The sequence below is a fragment of the Acomys minous genome (genome assembly GCF_964271855.1).
Source record: "Acomys minous genome assembly, chromosome: 2".
Classification (NCBI taxonomy): Eukaryota; Metazoa; Chordata; class Mammalia; order Rodentia; family Muridae; genus Acomys; species Acomys minous.
The window spans coordinates 79,155,965-79,172,382 of record NC_140484.1 but is presented as its reverse complement, the minus strand read 5'-3'; the positions used below and the strand labels follow the sequence as shown (position 1 = coordinate 79,172,382).

General features: G+C 42.4%; 2 protein-coding genes across 4 annotated transcripts in view; one reads left to right on the top strand and one right to left on the bottom strand.

Moving 5' to 3' along the window:
• REXO5 (RNA exonuclease 5) overlaps positions 1–4,838 on the top strand; it is a gene marked incomplete at its 5' end in the record, with an annotated part of 39,500 nt that extends 34,662 nt beyond the window's left edge. The window contains 4 exon segments of the mRNA XM_084803032.1: positions 3–85; positions 964–1,047; positions 1,049–1,080; positions 4,537–4,838. Coding sequence (XP_084659158.1) covers positions 3–85; positions 964–1,047; positions 1,049–1,080; positions 4,537–4,618 — 281 coding nt within the window. The 3' untranslated portion in view covers positions 4,619–4,838.
• Positions 4,839–12,060: 7,222 nt separating this feature from the next.
• The window catches only part of DCUN1D3 (defective in cullin neddylation 1 domain containing 3), a 41,079-nt gene continuing 36,721 nt past the window's right edge, over positions 12,061–16,418 (bottom strand). For all 3 annotated transcript variants that reach the window (XM_084767392.1, XM_084767391.1, XM_084767393.1), the window contains exons 2-3: positions 15,873–16,408; positions 12,061–13,699 (exon numbers count right to left, since the gene is read on the bottom strand). In XM_084767392.1, the coding sequence (XP_084623518.1) occupies positions 13,213–13,699; positions 15,873–16,303 (918 nt within the window). In that variant the 5' untranslated portion in view covers positions 16,304–16,408 and the 3' untranslated portion in view covers positions 12,061–13,212. The remainder of the gene's footprint in view (positions 13,700–15,872; positions 16,409–16,418) is intronic.

Below are 16,418 nucleotides of genomic sequence, written 5' to 3'. Positions count from 1 at the left end.
CATGACTCAGGACATATATCCTGACCCAGCAATGCCTATGGGGTTTCGGATTGTATCTCCTCTCTTGTCGTTTCATGTCCTCCAGGTAAGTGACTGTGTCCTGGGTCAGTGGGGAAGGTAGCTGCTTGGGTTTCTGGAGCACGTAGGAAAGGCTTACTTCTTGACACTATATCCTTGAAGCCTTTGTTTGTTTTTCCTGTCCTGGCCCCACCCCATCTTATGTCACTCTCCAGCCTCCTCCAGCGCTGGCCATATTTGTTCTTCTCTCAGAGCTCACATACTTTTGCCCCTTTGATAAGCACTAAAATCCCATTTTTATTCTTCAAAGTGGTTCTGTAAGAAACTTGGAAGGACCAGTGTGGGAGATTGGAGAGCTGAGTAAGTCTTTGGAGAGCTAATTCAGGGTGTCCCAGAGTGTGGTTCATGTACAAGGTAAACTCTGGCTGTCATAGGTAGACTTTTATTGTTGTCTCCACTTAAACTTAGGACTTATATTAAACTGTTCAACCATGTCAGACATGAGATTAGGCAAGATTAAAAGCAAAAATTGACCCATTTTGAAGGAAATGTATGCACAAGATGCAGAAGAGTAGAAAAGGAAGGCTGCTTTAAAGCTTAGGAAACCTTGCTGTAGTGTCATCTTAAGCTGATGAGAGGCAGAGGTTAGAGCTGGTTCTTAGCTCATCCCTGGTCACAGAGACCCTTAAAAGCAAAGGCCAAGCAGGGAACCTCATCAGTGTACACTCCCCATCTCAGGGCCCTGTTGGAAGATCCACTCAACAGAGTCAACAGCAGCTCCCTCTGCCACAGAGGTCCTGAGCCACATGAAGTCTGGCAAGTGGGCTGCAGTTTCAGACATATTTTATTCCAGAGCTCTCTGTAGTTTTAGAACCTGAGAAAGTAACTCCAGCTCCTCTAAAGGTGAACTAGAGGCTAAGAGTTCACATGTGACTTTGGTCCTATACTCTGAAGGCAAACCACCCAAAGATAGTCTGGCGCTGGAGCCAGAGGATTGAAAAGCTCTACCACAGCCTGAGCTCAGGTACCCCTCTGTGTCATCCTACTGCCAGGAACCAAGAAGTAAGGAGTTGATGTGTTGTCCTTATGATCTGATCCCTGAAATCTGGCTCTTCTCAAGAAAAGATCTTTAATTGAATGATGTTCAGGCACACAATGAGGGTTTACATGAGTTCTTACCACAGTTCTAAAAAGGAGACATACATTCCTATTTTACTTTTATGTTTAAACTTATTGGTCCTTCTGATGCCGCACATCCCCTTTCAGAGCCTTAGGTTCTCTAACCTGAAGTAAGAAGTAGGTACCTAATGCAACAACAGAAGGCCAAGGTGTCCCAACTCAGGGCTCAAGCTTAGCTGTGATCAGGCCTACCCTCCTCATATATCAAAAGTATGTTCTTGACTTCCCTGTTCTTTCAAACCTCACTGGCATCTCTGCTTCATAGGCAAAACAACTTAAAAATGTCTAATTTTAAGCCTAACAAATATTGAAAGAGGCAATGTGTGGATCTGATTCTAGCTATTACATATATTTTAACAAGTGGCCAAGCTGTTTACCCATTCTGGGCCTAAACTGGGAAGATGGTACAGATCTATAATCCCAGCATTTGGGAGATTAAAGCAAGATTATGAGTTCAGAGCCAGTCCTAAGATACATTGTGAAAACATGTCTGAAAGCAAAATTCTCTTAAGAGGAATTTGTAGTAAATCAGTGATTTTCCCCCCAAAACATAAAGTATGATACTTTACTTTTAAAAAAATTAATGTTAAGGGGCTGGAGAGATGGCTCAGAGGTAAGAGCACTGACTGGTCTTCCAGGGGTCCCGAGTTCAATTCCCAGCAACCACATGGTGGCTCACAGCCATCTATAATGAGATCTAATGCCCTCTTCTGGCCTGCAGGTATACATGCAGACAGAGCACTGTATACATAATAAATAATCTTAAAAAAAAAAAAGTAATGTTAGTTCTAAAATATGTGTGAGGGGGTGCTTTTTCGAGTATTTTTATTATACTTACTCATTGATCTTGGAGGGAGGTGCATACATGTGCTCAGATCATCAGTCATTGGTAAATGCCTTCACCCATTGAGCCACCTTGCCACCTCAAACTGTGTTGTTTTAATGTAAAAAGCTAGATTTAGTACTGCATACCTGTAATCTCAGCACTTGGGAGGTAGAGACATGAGAATAAGGAGTTTAAGGCCAGCCTTGGCTACTTAAGAAGTCTCGGCCACTGTGGGCTATATGTTTGAGTAATATCACCTTAATTTGGGGGAAGTTGTTGAAGTTCTGGTCTGTGTTGTTGACTTGGGCTTTCTGTCCTTCATCTATGCCTACAATTTGTAGATTTTGTCTTTTTCTGTGTTTTCTTTTGAGACAGGCTCTCTCTCCATAGTCCTGGCTATTGGGATTAAAGACATGTGCCAGCACACCTGGCTATATTTTGTCTTTTCATGTTGTCCCACAGTTCTTTATATTCCTTTCATATAGTTTTGTAATTCTTTGTTTGCATGGTCAAATTCTTTTAATGTGTATATATGTGAGTTTGTGCATGAGTCACATGAGTGTGAATGTCAGCGCCAAAAGAGGGTAGCAGATCCCCTGGAGCTAGAGTTACAGGCAGTTGTAAGCTGCTTGATGTGGGTACAAAGAACTGAACTTGGGGCCTCTGCAAGAGCAGTAAATTCTCATAATCACCAAGCCATCTCTTCATCCTTCATCCCTCTACTTTATCTTCAGCTCCTAATATTATCTGCATGATCCCTTTTGGAAAGGCTTTCCCCTGAGTTTCCTAATTCGATTACTTTTCCTATTTCATTATAGCTACCTCTTTATTGAATTCGGTTTTCAGATCTTAAACTGTCTTTTCATTTCATTCAGCCACATATTTGTATTTTCTTGGATTTATTCTTATCCTCTGTAAGTTCACTTGAGTTGTTACTGTTGTCTTCCGTAAGTCTTTGATGGTGTTTATTACTGTTCTAGTACTGTCCTGTGATCCTCTGGGTGGTTTGTGTTGGAGAATGTTTCTATAGGGCTGGTGAGTTCTGAGTGGACATAATGTCTTGTCCTTTCATATTTGTGTTTTGGCAATGTGACTTGGTCATGAAGACATTTTTGTTCATCATATGTCTGATTCTAGGCTGCCTCTGTTGACTGGAAGTTTTGTTTTGATTTTGTTGTTGCCCAACAACCTGATTTCAGATCAAGTATCAAGAGTTGCTAGTCAATCCTTCAGATACTCAATGTTGATTTTTGGAGTGGATGAACAAGGGTGATTCCAGTTCAGTGGTCATCAAAAATGTAGACGGGCTGGAGGCTGTTAGGTGAGCCAGGGTCTTGGGTACTCACCAGGCTAAGCCAGAGTATAGGCTATATCACTAAAGGTGGGCCTGAGGCTTAGGACCGTGGCAGGTAGGTGAGCTTTCAAGATACTCATCCGACTCAGCCAGGACACAGGATACCAAGGCAGAGAAGTTGAAGATGGTACAGGCAAGCAAGAATCCTGGAGACTCAACAGACTGGGCCAGTGCACAGAATGCTTTGTCCACTCTAGGCCCCTAGATTTGGCATGATGCAGGCGAGCAAGGATCTTGGAGACTCACTAGACTGGGTGAGCACATGGGAATCTGCCAAACCTTGAATAAATATTGTGCTACATACACAGACTCTGTGTCAGAAAAAAAATTATTCAAATCTGTATTGAGTACAAATGTGGCCATAATGCCTGTTTTAAGTTAACTTACCAAGGTCATACAACTAGTAAGTTTATCTAGAGGGTTTGAACCACAATGATCTGGCTCCAGAGCCATGCATAAAAGGCTAGTACTTACTACACAGCAGGTTAACAGTTCGTATTGTACTCATTTTCTGCCTGCCTTGCATCAAAGAGCTCCCTCAGCTCTCTCAAACACATTCATAAAAAGGTGGCAGTGAAGCAATGGGTATTAGATGGCTCCTCAGTTGTAAGCGCTCTCCAGTGACATGCACTGTTAAAAAAGTAGTATTACGAAGGTTTTCAGATAGTACTAACAAAGTCTTAAAACGAAAAGGCTAACACTAGTTTCTAAGGACTCAGAGGGCAGATTTTCGTTACTGGAATCTGGCTACTTGCCACTGTATGCCTTAAACAAGTTATATCTGAGCCTGTTTCTTTGCTCTGAAAATGAATACTTGTATCGTTGAGCTGCTTATCAAGTGTTTAAAACTGCCCATACTTGATTTGTAGGAAGTGCCCAGTGAATACTGGTTCTTACCATGCTTCTTTAAAACTTCATGACATTGTAGCTTAAATGCCTTAGAATCTTATATTTGAAAAAAAAATGAGGCTTGACATATGTCATCTATCTCTTAAGCACCAAAGCTAGGATATGAATCAGGCTTCTTCACCGAGAACCCTCTCCAGCAGGCAGCTTTCCATAAACCTGCCTTAGTGTATGGCACATGCCTACTTAAAAACTTCATCCCATGCATTTAGCCCTATAGGTAAAGCATGCCTCTGTTCTTTATTTATTGCAGCACTTTCGGATCACACCCTGGCCTAGGACTGATGAAAATAAAAGAGGAAGAGGAGAGTGACAACCCAGGCATGGGAGTGTGAGTCTTCTCATGCTTTCCAAGTGCCATTTCACACACAGGAAGTATGACTACACTATAGCCTTTCAAGATGAGGGCAAGCTCCCCATCTTGCAGACAGCTTTGGTGAAAAGTTGAGATACCAGCTAAAGTATATTGTCATGTTCGAAATTTCAATAAATATACAGAATTAAAAACATCTCCTCCTAAGACATAGTGAGGAGGAAATGAGTTCTTTCTATCTGAGTTTGTTTATACAGGTAGAGATTGGTTCCTGCAGCACTACCATAAGATGGCATGTACTGAGAAGACAATAGAAGAAATCCAGCTAGTTTGTCAAATTTCTATCAGGAGTCAACTGCTAAACCTTTGATTCCTTGGCATCTGTCATAAAGGTAAAGAGAGGCTAAACTGTACATTGACAAGAGCAAAGACAGTGAGACTCTTAGCTTTGTAGTCAAAACCCACTTTTAATCCCATGTTTGGGAATCCCTCCTTCTTGGGATACAGCTGCAGCCATCACTCTTCACCAGCAGGTGTCCCCATCAGACCAGGGCGCCACTTGGAAATGGAAGCTTCAAATGCAGAAAAACAGCGCTAAGTTAGAAAGTGACTCTGACTGGTAACACTGTTGGAAAGCTGGAGCACAGGTCCACAGTTCTTAATTTTGTAGATACTAACTGCTCCAGAGAAAGTGTCACACAAAAAAACCTTGCTTTGTATGCTCAGATCCTACAATTTCACATGAAGAAGGGTAATAAGATTCTTATCCAAAAAAAAAAAATGTGCATAAAGTAGACACCACGGGGTTCTTACAAAGGTATGAGTGTGTCCATGCATCCCTTCAAATCCTAGCTTTTTAAAATTAGGTTGTTCAATTTAAGCTAAATACTATTAATTCAGGAATAGAGACGCTGGTATCTCATAGAATTATGTGGCTTTTTGAAACAGGGTCTCACTATGTAGATTATGCTGGTCTCCAACTCGAGAGATCCACCTCTCTGCCTTCTGGGATGAAAAGCATTTGCCATCTCATCTAGCTTTCAGAATTTACTGTGGAGATAGATGAAGTTGAGCTCATGGTTGTGCATGTGTAGGGCTATACAGCAGTTTTATAGTTTTGATTCCTGTTGTATAGGGGAAATATACACAGCTATGCATGGCATTGGAACCAAGCCTGGAATACTATGTGCCAGGATGTTGATAGTACTTCTGAGTAGTAGAACTGGAAAATCATGTTTTACAAAATGCTTTGATATGTAAGATTCTATTTAAAACAAACAAACAAAACAGGCAGGCTTGGTGGTGCATGCACTCTGGAGGCAAAAGCAAGTGGATCTGAGTTTGAAAGCCAGATCTGTCTGCATAGTGAGTTCCAGTCCACCAAGGCTACATAGTGAGGCCCTGCTTTCAAAAAACAAAAGCTGCATCATTACTTGCTTCATAGTTAGGGGAAAAGAGAATTCTGAAACTTTGTTGCTGGGCACTTAGGGCAGTGTTTAACCTTTAAAATATAGCCTGTGTAAGACTGGGCCCTAAGTGAAACCAAGTACGGGAGTTTGATTTGAGGTCATGACACTATTTCCTGGAGCCCCTCTGCAGGAGGAAACTTGCATTGTGTTCACTTAAGCTTCCTTTCCAGCTGGGGCTCAACTGATTACCTACCCCTCGAGGCTTCTGTCCTGAAAGACAGTGCCTCTTATGAACATGGTGTATTAGAACTTCAGCTCTGTTGCTGTGTATCTGGGTCATTCTGACCCCACAGCTGTACAGGGCTAGTAAACACCTACTTTTAAGTATGAGACTTCAGAGTTCCAGTCTGTAGAAAATGTCAAGAACTATTTTCCTATGAGACCCTGTTTAGAATGGGAAATCTTAACCTACTTCATGGTTGTTAGGAAGATTAAATTAGCAAAAGTCCAGCCTAAGTATTCAGTAAGTGGCAAATGGAATTTTGCAAACTGTTGCAAGAAGCCATTAAAGCTCTCTGAACCTAGGGCACTCCTCTAGCTCCTAAGACTCAAAAGGCTATTTCCTTCAGGATGGATGAAGGTTTCCCCGAGCCCCAACTGCAGAACTGAAGAAATGGACCTGGCCCACAAGCGTCTGAGAATTCTGTACACTGTGTTCTTCCAGCTGATGCTCCCACCTTTTGGAAACCAAAGCTGCCAACTTGGCCTCTTGCAAAACACACATTCCATTCATAAGTGCATTTGTGCATTGTTCCTCCCACACCCTTCTAGACAGCCAATGCTGCCTTGGGGAAAAGGCAACCCAGGAGGTTTTTACAGAACTCTCGGTTTGGGTTAGCACTCCTGTGCCTATATTGGGGTTGTTCAGAACACTAAGCCACACTTATTTTTAAATAGCTGCATGTGATACTATAACTCACAATTTCTAAACCACTACTTTGTTGACTTTGAAGCTGCAGATTGTTTTTGCACATACATTCTCAGCAGGTATTTTTTTAAGAAAAGCTACAGTATCAATGCATATTAATAGTTGTTTTAACTACAGAAAGATTTTACTGTTGGCCATCATAATCTGTCTCAAATCTTTGCCTGTATGATCCATTAAAGAACAAGTTTCAATTACTACTTTCTGGAATACCATTTAGATTGACATTCAACTTTTTCAGAAGCTTTTTGGCCAGACTTCCTTCAATGGTGGTAAATATCTATTGCCTGTTCTGTTGCAAAGCCAACTTTTTTCATGTTGACTTTTTAAGAGCTTCTTGTGGATCAAATATGGTGTCCCTTTGTCAGTCTTAAGTGCTTCTAGGCTGGATGGTCACAGCTCACACCTTCAATCCCAGCACTTGAAGGTGCAGACTAGCCTGGTCTACAGAGCAAGTTCTAGGGCTGCCAGAGCTATGCAGAAAAACACTTTTTAAAAATGTGCTTCTAGTTTGCTTTTTAAGGCATAGATTTCAAGTCTTGATTGACTCAGGGATCAATGTAAATACCCACTGGCCAATCTTACCTACCTATCCTTAACGATTTGACCTCTGTTATTCCTGACACTTGCCTTGACATATAGTAGCTTTCTCTTGTATGTAGATAAGTCTATCCAATTAGATACGTTTGCTTCTTAATTTGGATCAAACCCCAGGGCTAGAGGGTTGACATTCGTAGCCAACTTGGCCATCTGCTTGGAGAACTTGATAGGTGAAGCCAGAATTGAAGTGACTCTTCTATCCCCCTGGACTACTTTTTAGCATATTTTCTTAACAGAAGTCCATTCCACGTGCAATTAAGCTCATCTGGTAAATATAAAAATTACTTGCCAATCATTTTAATTGGAAATAGGAATTTTTTTTCATCTTATAATCCATACAGCACTCTGTTAACATCCAGTTGACTGTCTTTCCACTCTATTACTCTCCAACCTGTAAAGTCCTATGTGTGCTTATTAGAAGGGACAAAGCACAGAAGAAAGCAGGCTGGAAATCAATGGGAGGAGCATGGAGCAAGAGTAAACTACGTTTTCTAGAGAATGTAGTCAGGCTTATAAACCCTTCCCAACTGAAAAGGCTTTCCTAATCTCCACCCCACACTTACTAGATCTTAGGAGATACCAAGAGGCTAGGAATCCTTGAGGGACCATCAGCACTTCCATCAAAGAAATGAGCAAGATGGCTGAACAGATAATAACCAGAAAATACAAGTTGGGAACTGAGGGTCTTAAGTCCCGAATTTAGGCAGATGGCTGCCTCAGAGATCTTGTTAAAAATTTCCTCTCCCAATTTGGCACAATAGAAAGTTGAGCCCTTTTAGGGAGCAGTGAGTGATGAGATCAAATGTCATGCCACACACATAAAGTGTTACCAGCCCAGCCCCTCCCCTACCAAACACACACAGGATATAAATAACATCTTTTTGGAGACCCGTAAGAGGGTTTACGGTTGAGCACTATGAGGTATCATAGACTTTTTCTTAAATCCAAATCCTGTTGGAAATTCCTTTTATTTTGCAGATGAATAAAAGGTAAACTTAATCACTGCAAGCCTGATTAGATCTAGGGACCATACATTTCACACAGGGCCAACTTTACTTCTTAGGGGAACTGAGTTACTTGAGGTAAGAAAGACAATTTCAGTAGTGGGCATATAAGCAGTCCTGATCACGGAAATCATCACCTGTGTTTGGAGCTGGGCTTCTATCCTACATGGATCATTTTCCCAAGCTGTTAATACAGCATAACATCATGTTGGAAAAAAGTTTCCAGTGGGTGTATAAACTTTGCCTCAGAATAAATTCACTGTTCTTTGTTTTCTGTAGAAATATCAATAGTCAGGTAAACAAATTTATTGAATCCAACAGCAGATAACCTTCAAATTAAAAAAGAAAAAAAAATAAAAAATACTGTAGACATCAGAGACAAAAATGTGTATATCAAGTTAATATTCAAGGGGCTATTGAAGAGTGCAACAGTGCAGAGAATACAAAAGTATTAACTTCTGTCAAGTTTGTACAACCTCAAGAAACCTATGCTGGTCACAAACCAAGAAGGATCCACAAAGGTGGAGGGTCACATGAGCAGTGGACTCATTGCCTCAGAATATATGCAAGACCAATTCAACTAAGCCTTGTTTGCCTATTGCTTCAAATTTCCTCTTTGAAACCTAGAACCATACTCAGTGCAGCAGGGAAGAGCAGATAATCAGATTCTAAGGACTGGGGACTAGTATTAGAGGGAAGATACTTTTAGAGCAAATATATTTGTGCTGAGAGAAAACAGCAGCTGCTGAATGACTTCTTTTGGCAATGCCCAGGATACTGTGATGGAAGTAGGCATTTATGAGAGCAGGCTGGGTTTCCAAGAGAAACAGAACACAATGGCCTAACACCCAAGTCAGAATTTGATTTCTCAACTAAGCAAACCATCAGCATCTGCGCCCAGTGCTCAAGCATCATTCTTTAAAAAAAAAAGGGGGGGGGGAGGTCGGTCCTGGTGAGCATCCCCAGCATGTAGTCCTGCGGCCATGGGCCACAATTACAGCTTACCAAAGGAATGAACTCGGAAGTGGCAAGAACTTCTGCTCTCCATGACCCAGAAGGGAATATCAATACCACTTGTCCTTAAATAATCCTAATCGACATATTTTGATAATTTTGTTCTTTCAAGTACTGAAGGTAAATACTGCTTGAGTCCTTCAAGTAAGACCTTTGTATTCTAACATACACAGGAAAATAAGTCTACAGAAAGAAAGGGGTGGGAAAGGGGTGGGAGGATAAAAACATTTTAGCAGTAGCTCTCTTTCCATCCCTTATGTGAGTATATAACGAGGTCTACCTGCTGCACTGAAGACTCCACTTGAAACACAGCAAACCATACATTCTTTTTGCTTTGTTAGTTTTTGGACAAGTCTTTATCTCCGCAACTTTCCACCAATGTGTAGTCTAAGTACACAATCTATTGGTTCCCATAACCTGATCTGGTCAAGAGACCAGGCCCTTGGAGGCAGCACTGTTTCAAGCTACAACTGTACGCAGCTTAATCTTTTACTATGCCCATCTAAATATGAAAAATACTGCTTTGCACATTTTCTATTATCTTTCCCTTGGCCCAAAGCTTTGGCTGAAATTTGGATTTTTCAGCCAGCTCTGGAGACTCCATCAGATGGCTACATATAGACTTCTGGATCTAACACTACACATGTGGATACATCTGCCACGGTGAATCCAGAGCTGCTGAGGCAACCTCCAGAAGTACAGCAAAGTGTCACTAAGAATAATGCATTCAAGTTTGGCAAGGCTAGGGGAAAGAATAAAGTAACCTTTTATCTCATACCAGCTTGCTACTAAAATACTAAGGAAATACCATGGAAACTCAAAAAGTAACTTGCTTTTCAAAAGTAAGTAATTTTCAAACATACTCAGTTTGTGTAGTAATGCTTAGATATTGCAGAATTTCAAAACGACACCCATATCACACCTCCCCAGTGTCACAAAAACCTTACCTGAGGGACAAAGGTTTGGCCAACAGCCACTGCTCATCCACCCAATAAGCAGCAAGCCTATCTGAGGTTGAGTGAAACGGACTTTTGTTTCCCAGAAGTGTTAACTACAAACCTAACACCTCACTGTGAATCTCTTGGCAAAACAAAACAAAACTTCTGCACAGAGAACCCAAAGTCCATCTCTGACTGTTCCTTTCTAGGGTTTCTCAACAGATCATTAATACAATCAAAATTCCCACTGGATGGGGGGTAGGGGACAGGCACTGGGGTTAGAGAAACTGAGAAATCAGTTAAAATCTACCCAGTGGGGAAGGAAGCTAGTTCCTTGAGTCCATGGGGCCATTTGCACACTCCCCTGCCATACACTCTTTTTCTTCTCTGGGAGAGAAAGCCTTCCTGACTGTAACACTCTGTCTACTTCTTCCCTCATTGGACTTCTATCCAGTACAGAATTAGGAGAAACTGGCTTGATGAAATCTTATCCAAATGCTGTAATGTAGCTGTGCCCTCAGAAACTGCTGGGTCCCTAGATACTTACAGGAGAACTTTGTCTTATTCTGGCTAGAAGAAAGGGGCACATCTTGGCCTTCCAGCAAGTCTTAAGTCTGTGGCTGATTTGCAGGTTTCTTATCTGTCCCTCAAGAAAGGACAATTGTGAGACTTACAAAAATGTTCCCTGTGTCAATTCCAATTTTAGGAAATATGACTGTCATCTCCTTAAATAATCATCTTTATAAACATAGGAGCCCAGGGCTGTACCAAGAGAACTCAAAGCATGCAATTCTTGCCCAGGTTGAGAAACATATACCCAGGATTTGGGGTAGATTAATCAAGAGAGAAAATTCCAAATATTTTATAGACATTTCTTCATTGTATCAAGAGTATAAATACTTTTGTAACTTTTATTTATTAAAAGATTCCCTTTTTAATCTGTTCCGAAGTGTTGGAAGCTGAACTGTACAAGCTCCTGCCACCCACTTTCCAGTACAATTTTTTGTGGATATTTTTAATGGGAAATTATCAAGAGGGTCCTTCTAGTGGAACTAGGTAGGACAAAGTCAGCTCTTCAGGCCCTGGTGGCAGCTTGACCAAAGCTGGCCTTGTAGAGTGAGCATGTGGAGTCTAGATAACTGTTTCCTCCTTCCTGTGAACAAATTCATTCCTGTTCTCTTTAGTGAAAATGTCCAATTTCATATACAACAGCCTCTGTTTATGATGCTCCCTGGCATCATCTTAAACTACAGATCAAAGGCAGCTCCCTCTTTTATGGCCAGTTTTAGCAGACAAACAAAGGGATATAGATACATATATGTGTATATATATATTTTATAAAGGTAAAATATATACATATCTTATATATGTATATATACATATCTGGGGTAAGGAAAGGAGAGGAGGGTCATGTAAACCTAAACAGTCATCACATTACCCCAAATGAGCTTGACACTAACAAAAAGATAATAAATAACTCCTGGGGGGTTAAGTGACAACATGGGCGCAGCAAAGAGGGAGAGGGCACACATTTAATGATTCAATACACTTGGATTAATCTGTTTGGCAGAGTTCAGGCCAGCCTCAGGCTTCTGCACTTGCCAGACAATTAAGCTGATGATACTCAACAAAAACTAAAGGGGGGAAAAAAACAAACAACAGTCTGAAGCAGAGCTCCATGCCATAGCTTTCTTGCAGGCACACTTTTCTCACCACCCAGAACGGAAACTTTGGCTCCAAGGCAAATGAAAGGGGAGGTGGGGGTGGGGGGCAGTATTTCCACTAATGACATGAAAATACAAAAACATCAAAGAAATCTATCAAAGAAGTCTACTTCCAGCAAAACTGAGGTAGCACTGCTTTCTCTGCATTCAATGCTTAAGTGGTTTTCAGTACAATGTGTTCTAACAAAAAACAAAACTGCTCACTTGACTGACAGGTACAGCATGATGATGATGGATAAATTAAACATGAAATGCAATAGGTCAAAGAAGGAATGAGCAAGAATTGAGGGAGATAAGGGCTTTGGATAAATTAGCTTAAAGGGATGGGGTGGGTGTCAGACTGCAAATGCTCTTGACTGGCCTTGGCTCTCCAAGAGCTTCAAACTGTCTAGAAATTAATGCAATGTGGCTAACAGTTAACACTGTATTCATGTCTGTGTAAATCTTTTAAAATAATTGTCACAACCTAAATTTAACCATGTAAACAGCACTACACACAGTACAGACCTGCCCTGAAAAATAAATGCAAAACTGAGATCTGGCACTGTATCATTTTGTAATGTTAATTCAACCTAACATTCCCATTTCCCCACCCAGGCCTACACCCTCCCCCACAAAAACAAAACAAATCTAATAAAGTTGTGCAAGAAATGGCAGGCTTATTCTATCTGAAGGCTTCAAAAAAAAGGTACACAACATGTAGCCAGGTTCAAATATTTTGGGGGATTTCCCACCCCAAAAAAGAAATAACCAAAATAACCAAATAAATGAAGAAAGTGCCTAAAACATGATACAGCATTTTAGAGCCCTTTCAAATACAAGGCAGAGAAAGGTGTAAAGTAGAAAATATCCGGATCTTCAGTAATTTCCAGAAAGGTCCAACTCCTCACTTGGCTGCAGGGCAGCAGGCAGATCCTCAGCGCTGCTCCTGGAACAGAGCGACTAAGTCTGCTCCTCCTCCGGACACAAGCCCTCGGGCCCTGAGCTGAGTGCACCTCTCCCTTCCACTTCTCTTTTCCTTCTCTCCATTTCCCACTCCACAAAGGTATCAAAGAGACTTGGCCAGGCCTCATCTTCACTGTAGTTGCTGAGGTCGGGGCCAATCACCTGAGTGAAGTTAAGAAACATGTTCCAAGTGTCCCGGGAGATGCCTTTGATTCCCGAGGGGTTCTCTGTTAGGAAATTTAGCCACTGGTCCAACACCGGAGGGTTGTTCTGGGTAAATACTAGTTTCCACAGGGCAATAGCTATTTCACGATGCAGTGACCGCTGCCCTTCTTCAGAGTCCAGGCCAAACTGAAATGTAAACCGGTAGAGATCCTTGAATTTATCTTCTTGTTTGGCTTCTGTTAAGAGGCTAGGGAACCGTGCACAGATCCCATCAATGCTGTCTGCACTTATTGCTTTACAGCCGTCAAAAAACTCCTTCCTGCGACAGGTAGGAAAAGGTACGATTAGTAAGTGAAAATGATGCCGTGTATGATAAGGCATGACAGCAACAGTAACAACAGCTAACTCCCCACCCCCACCCCGCCAGGCCCTGGGAAGGCAGAGACAAGAGGATCTCTAAGTTCTAGGCCAGCCTGGTATAAGCAGTGTTCCAGGTCAGCTAAGCTATATTCAGACCCCACCTCAATTAAGTAGGTAGGTAAACAGACAGGCAAACAATAGGTAGATGATAGATAGATATAGATAAAAACAAAGCTGGAGAGATGGCTCAGTGGTTAAGAGTACTGGATGCTCTTCCAAAGGAGCCCAGGTCAATTCCCCCAGCCTACACGGCAGCTTATCTGACACACTTCTGGCCTCTGAGGGTACTAGGTACACAGGTAAGACACCCATACACATAAAATAAAATGGAACAACGACAAATGTCTTTGGGGGTCTGGCAAGATGGCTCAATACTTAAATGTACTTGCCACCAAGACTGGTAACCAGATTTTGATTCCAAGAGCCCACGTGGTAGAGGAAATAAACTTCCTCAAGTTGTCCTCTGGCTCCTTTACATTTAAAGCACAGCACATGTGCATGCATGCATACACCCACCTCAAAAATATGTAGTTAAAAAAATTTAAAGCCAGGCAGTGGTGGCATACACCTTTAATCCCAGCACTCAGGAGGCAGAGGCAGGCAGATCTTTGTGAGCTCGAAGCCAGCTGGTCTACAACACTAGTCCAGGACAGCCAAGGCTACACAGAGAAATCCTGTCTTGAAAAAAAAATTTTTTTTAACTATTTTTGTTTCTATTGTTTTATGAGATAGGGTCTCACTATGTAGCCCAAATTAGCCTTGAATTCTCTACCCTTGTGCCTCAGCCTGCTGAGGGCTGGGGTTGCAGACATGTACTTTTTAGCATACACTTTGCAGTTTATATAAGGGTTTCACACTGTCTCAGGGACTGTGCAAGCTACTGAAGTGATGAAGCATCTGATCTACTGAGCAGGCCAGATAAATTCACTGGGTTTTAAAGTTCCTTCTCCCAGGCAGGTACAGTGGCTCACACCTTAAATTCCAGCACTCAAGAACCAGGCAGATCTTAGAGATTGAGACTACCTTGCTCTACATATCCAGTTCCAGACCACTAGGGCTATACAGTGAGACCCTGTCAGTAAATAAATAAATATAAATAAAGTAAGTAAGTCAGTCAGTTCTTATTCATAACCCAGGACTCTTCAAAACATGGCCTGCCATTACCCTGCCATAGCCTTATACACAAGCAAACAACCCCAATATGGATGCGTAACTTTGACAATTTGTGCAACTGCTGCTTAATAACGGGGGTCAGCTGTCCCTACTGAGGCAACAAACTGAGAGCTCCAAGAGTGGTAGAGGTACATCCGCAGAGGCACTTGGCCTATAGACACTTAGTGCCTGGCAGAGTACAGATAAGGAAGGAACTGACATGTAAAAGAGTAAGAGACAAGGTCTGAGTGGCTGTCAGTGGGCTAAGTAGCAGCTTGGCAACAAGGCTCACACTGCTTAGTCCTTTTTTTTTTTTTTTTTTGGTTTTTCGAGACAGGGTTTCTCTGTGTAGCCTTGGCTGTCCTGGACTCGCTTTGTAGACCAGGCTGGCCTGGAACTCACAGTGATCCGCCTGCCTCTGCCTCCCAAGTGCTGGGATTAAAGGCGTGCGCCACCACGCCCGGCGCTTAGTCCTTATTTAATTTCAGGCAGAGGGTTAGTGCCAAGTAACTCGGGCTGCCTCTTAGTGCTATGATGAATTCACATGTGGCCTACCAATAAGGCAGCACTCTACCCTGTGAGGAGAACACAGGATAGCACATGTCAAACAAGGAAACTTTATGGAGACACAAATCTGAGTCTTATCTACCAAGAAGTCTACTCAGTAGTTCTGTTCTAAGTTTCAGGCCCATGGAGAAAGTTAATTCCTTAGGAAAGTCTAGGAAGTTCTCTGGATCAGAACTACAACTCAGAACACTTAAGCTTTTGTTAAAAAAAAAAAATGGACAGAAAGGGGACAGGGGAGCACTTGCCCCAAATCTGTGAAGCCAGCCCAGCTCTGTCCTAGCTGGCACCACTACCCATTGTCACTTTCCTCCTCTGCTCACCCACAGACTTGAAAGCTTTTGTGTGTGACTAACCTGGTAAATTTGCACATGGTAGCAGCCTGAAACTTCCAGGCCAAAAGCAGCACTCGAAATTCCGTAGGATCAACACACAGGTCATTGCAAAAGCGCTCCATGCCTTCCTCCAAAATTGCATCCTCCCGCTCGTCCTTGTAGCGCCTGAATAGTTCTTCCAACCTCTGCAAGGAAGACTCCTCGGTATTGGTCTTGGACTCCCTCCCAGCATCTCCAGAAGATGTTGGCAGCTGGCAGACCTCAGTGGCAGCCTCTGCTTTTTTGGTCCCATTAACAAGGATATCCCCAGCTGGTTTGCTACAAGGTGGCACCTGTTCCTCACGGTGGCCAGCCCCCCGCCTGCTGTGTGACTTGCTGCTGGGGTCCCTGTCTCCGTTCTTGCTGCCCAAGGTTGATGAAGGATTCTTGCACTTGGTGACACACTGGCCCATGGTGGTGGTGGCCTGGCCTCTAGAGCGGCCCCCTCTGGATCAGATGTCCTCGCTGCCACTGGCCCATGTATTTCAACATGCCATCAGTTAGAGGAGCCGGCCAACCTGGAAGGAA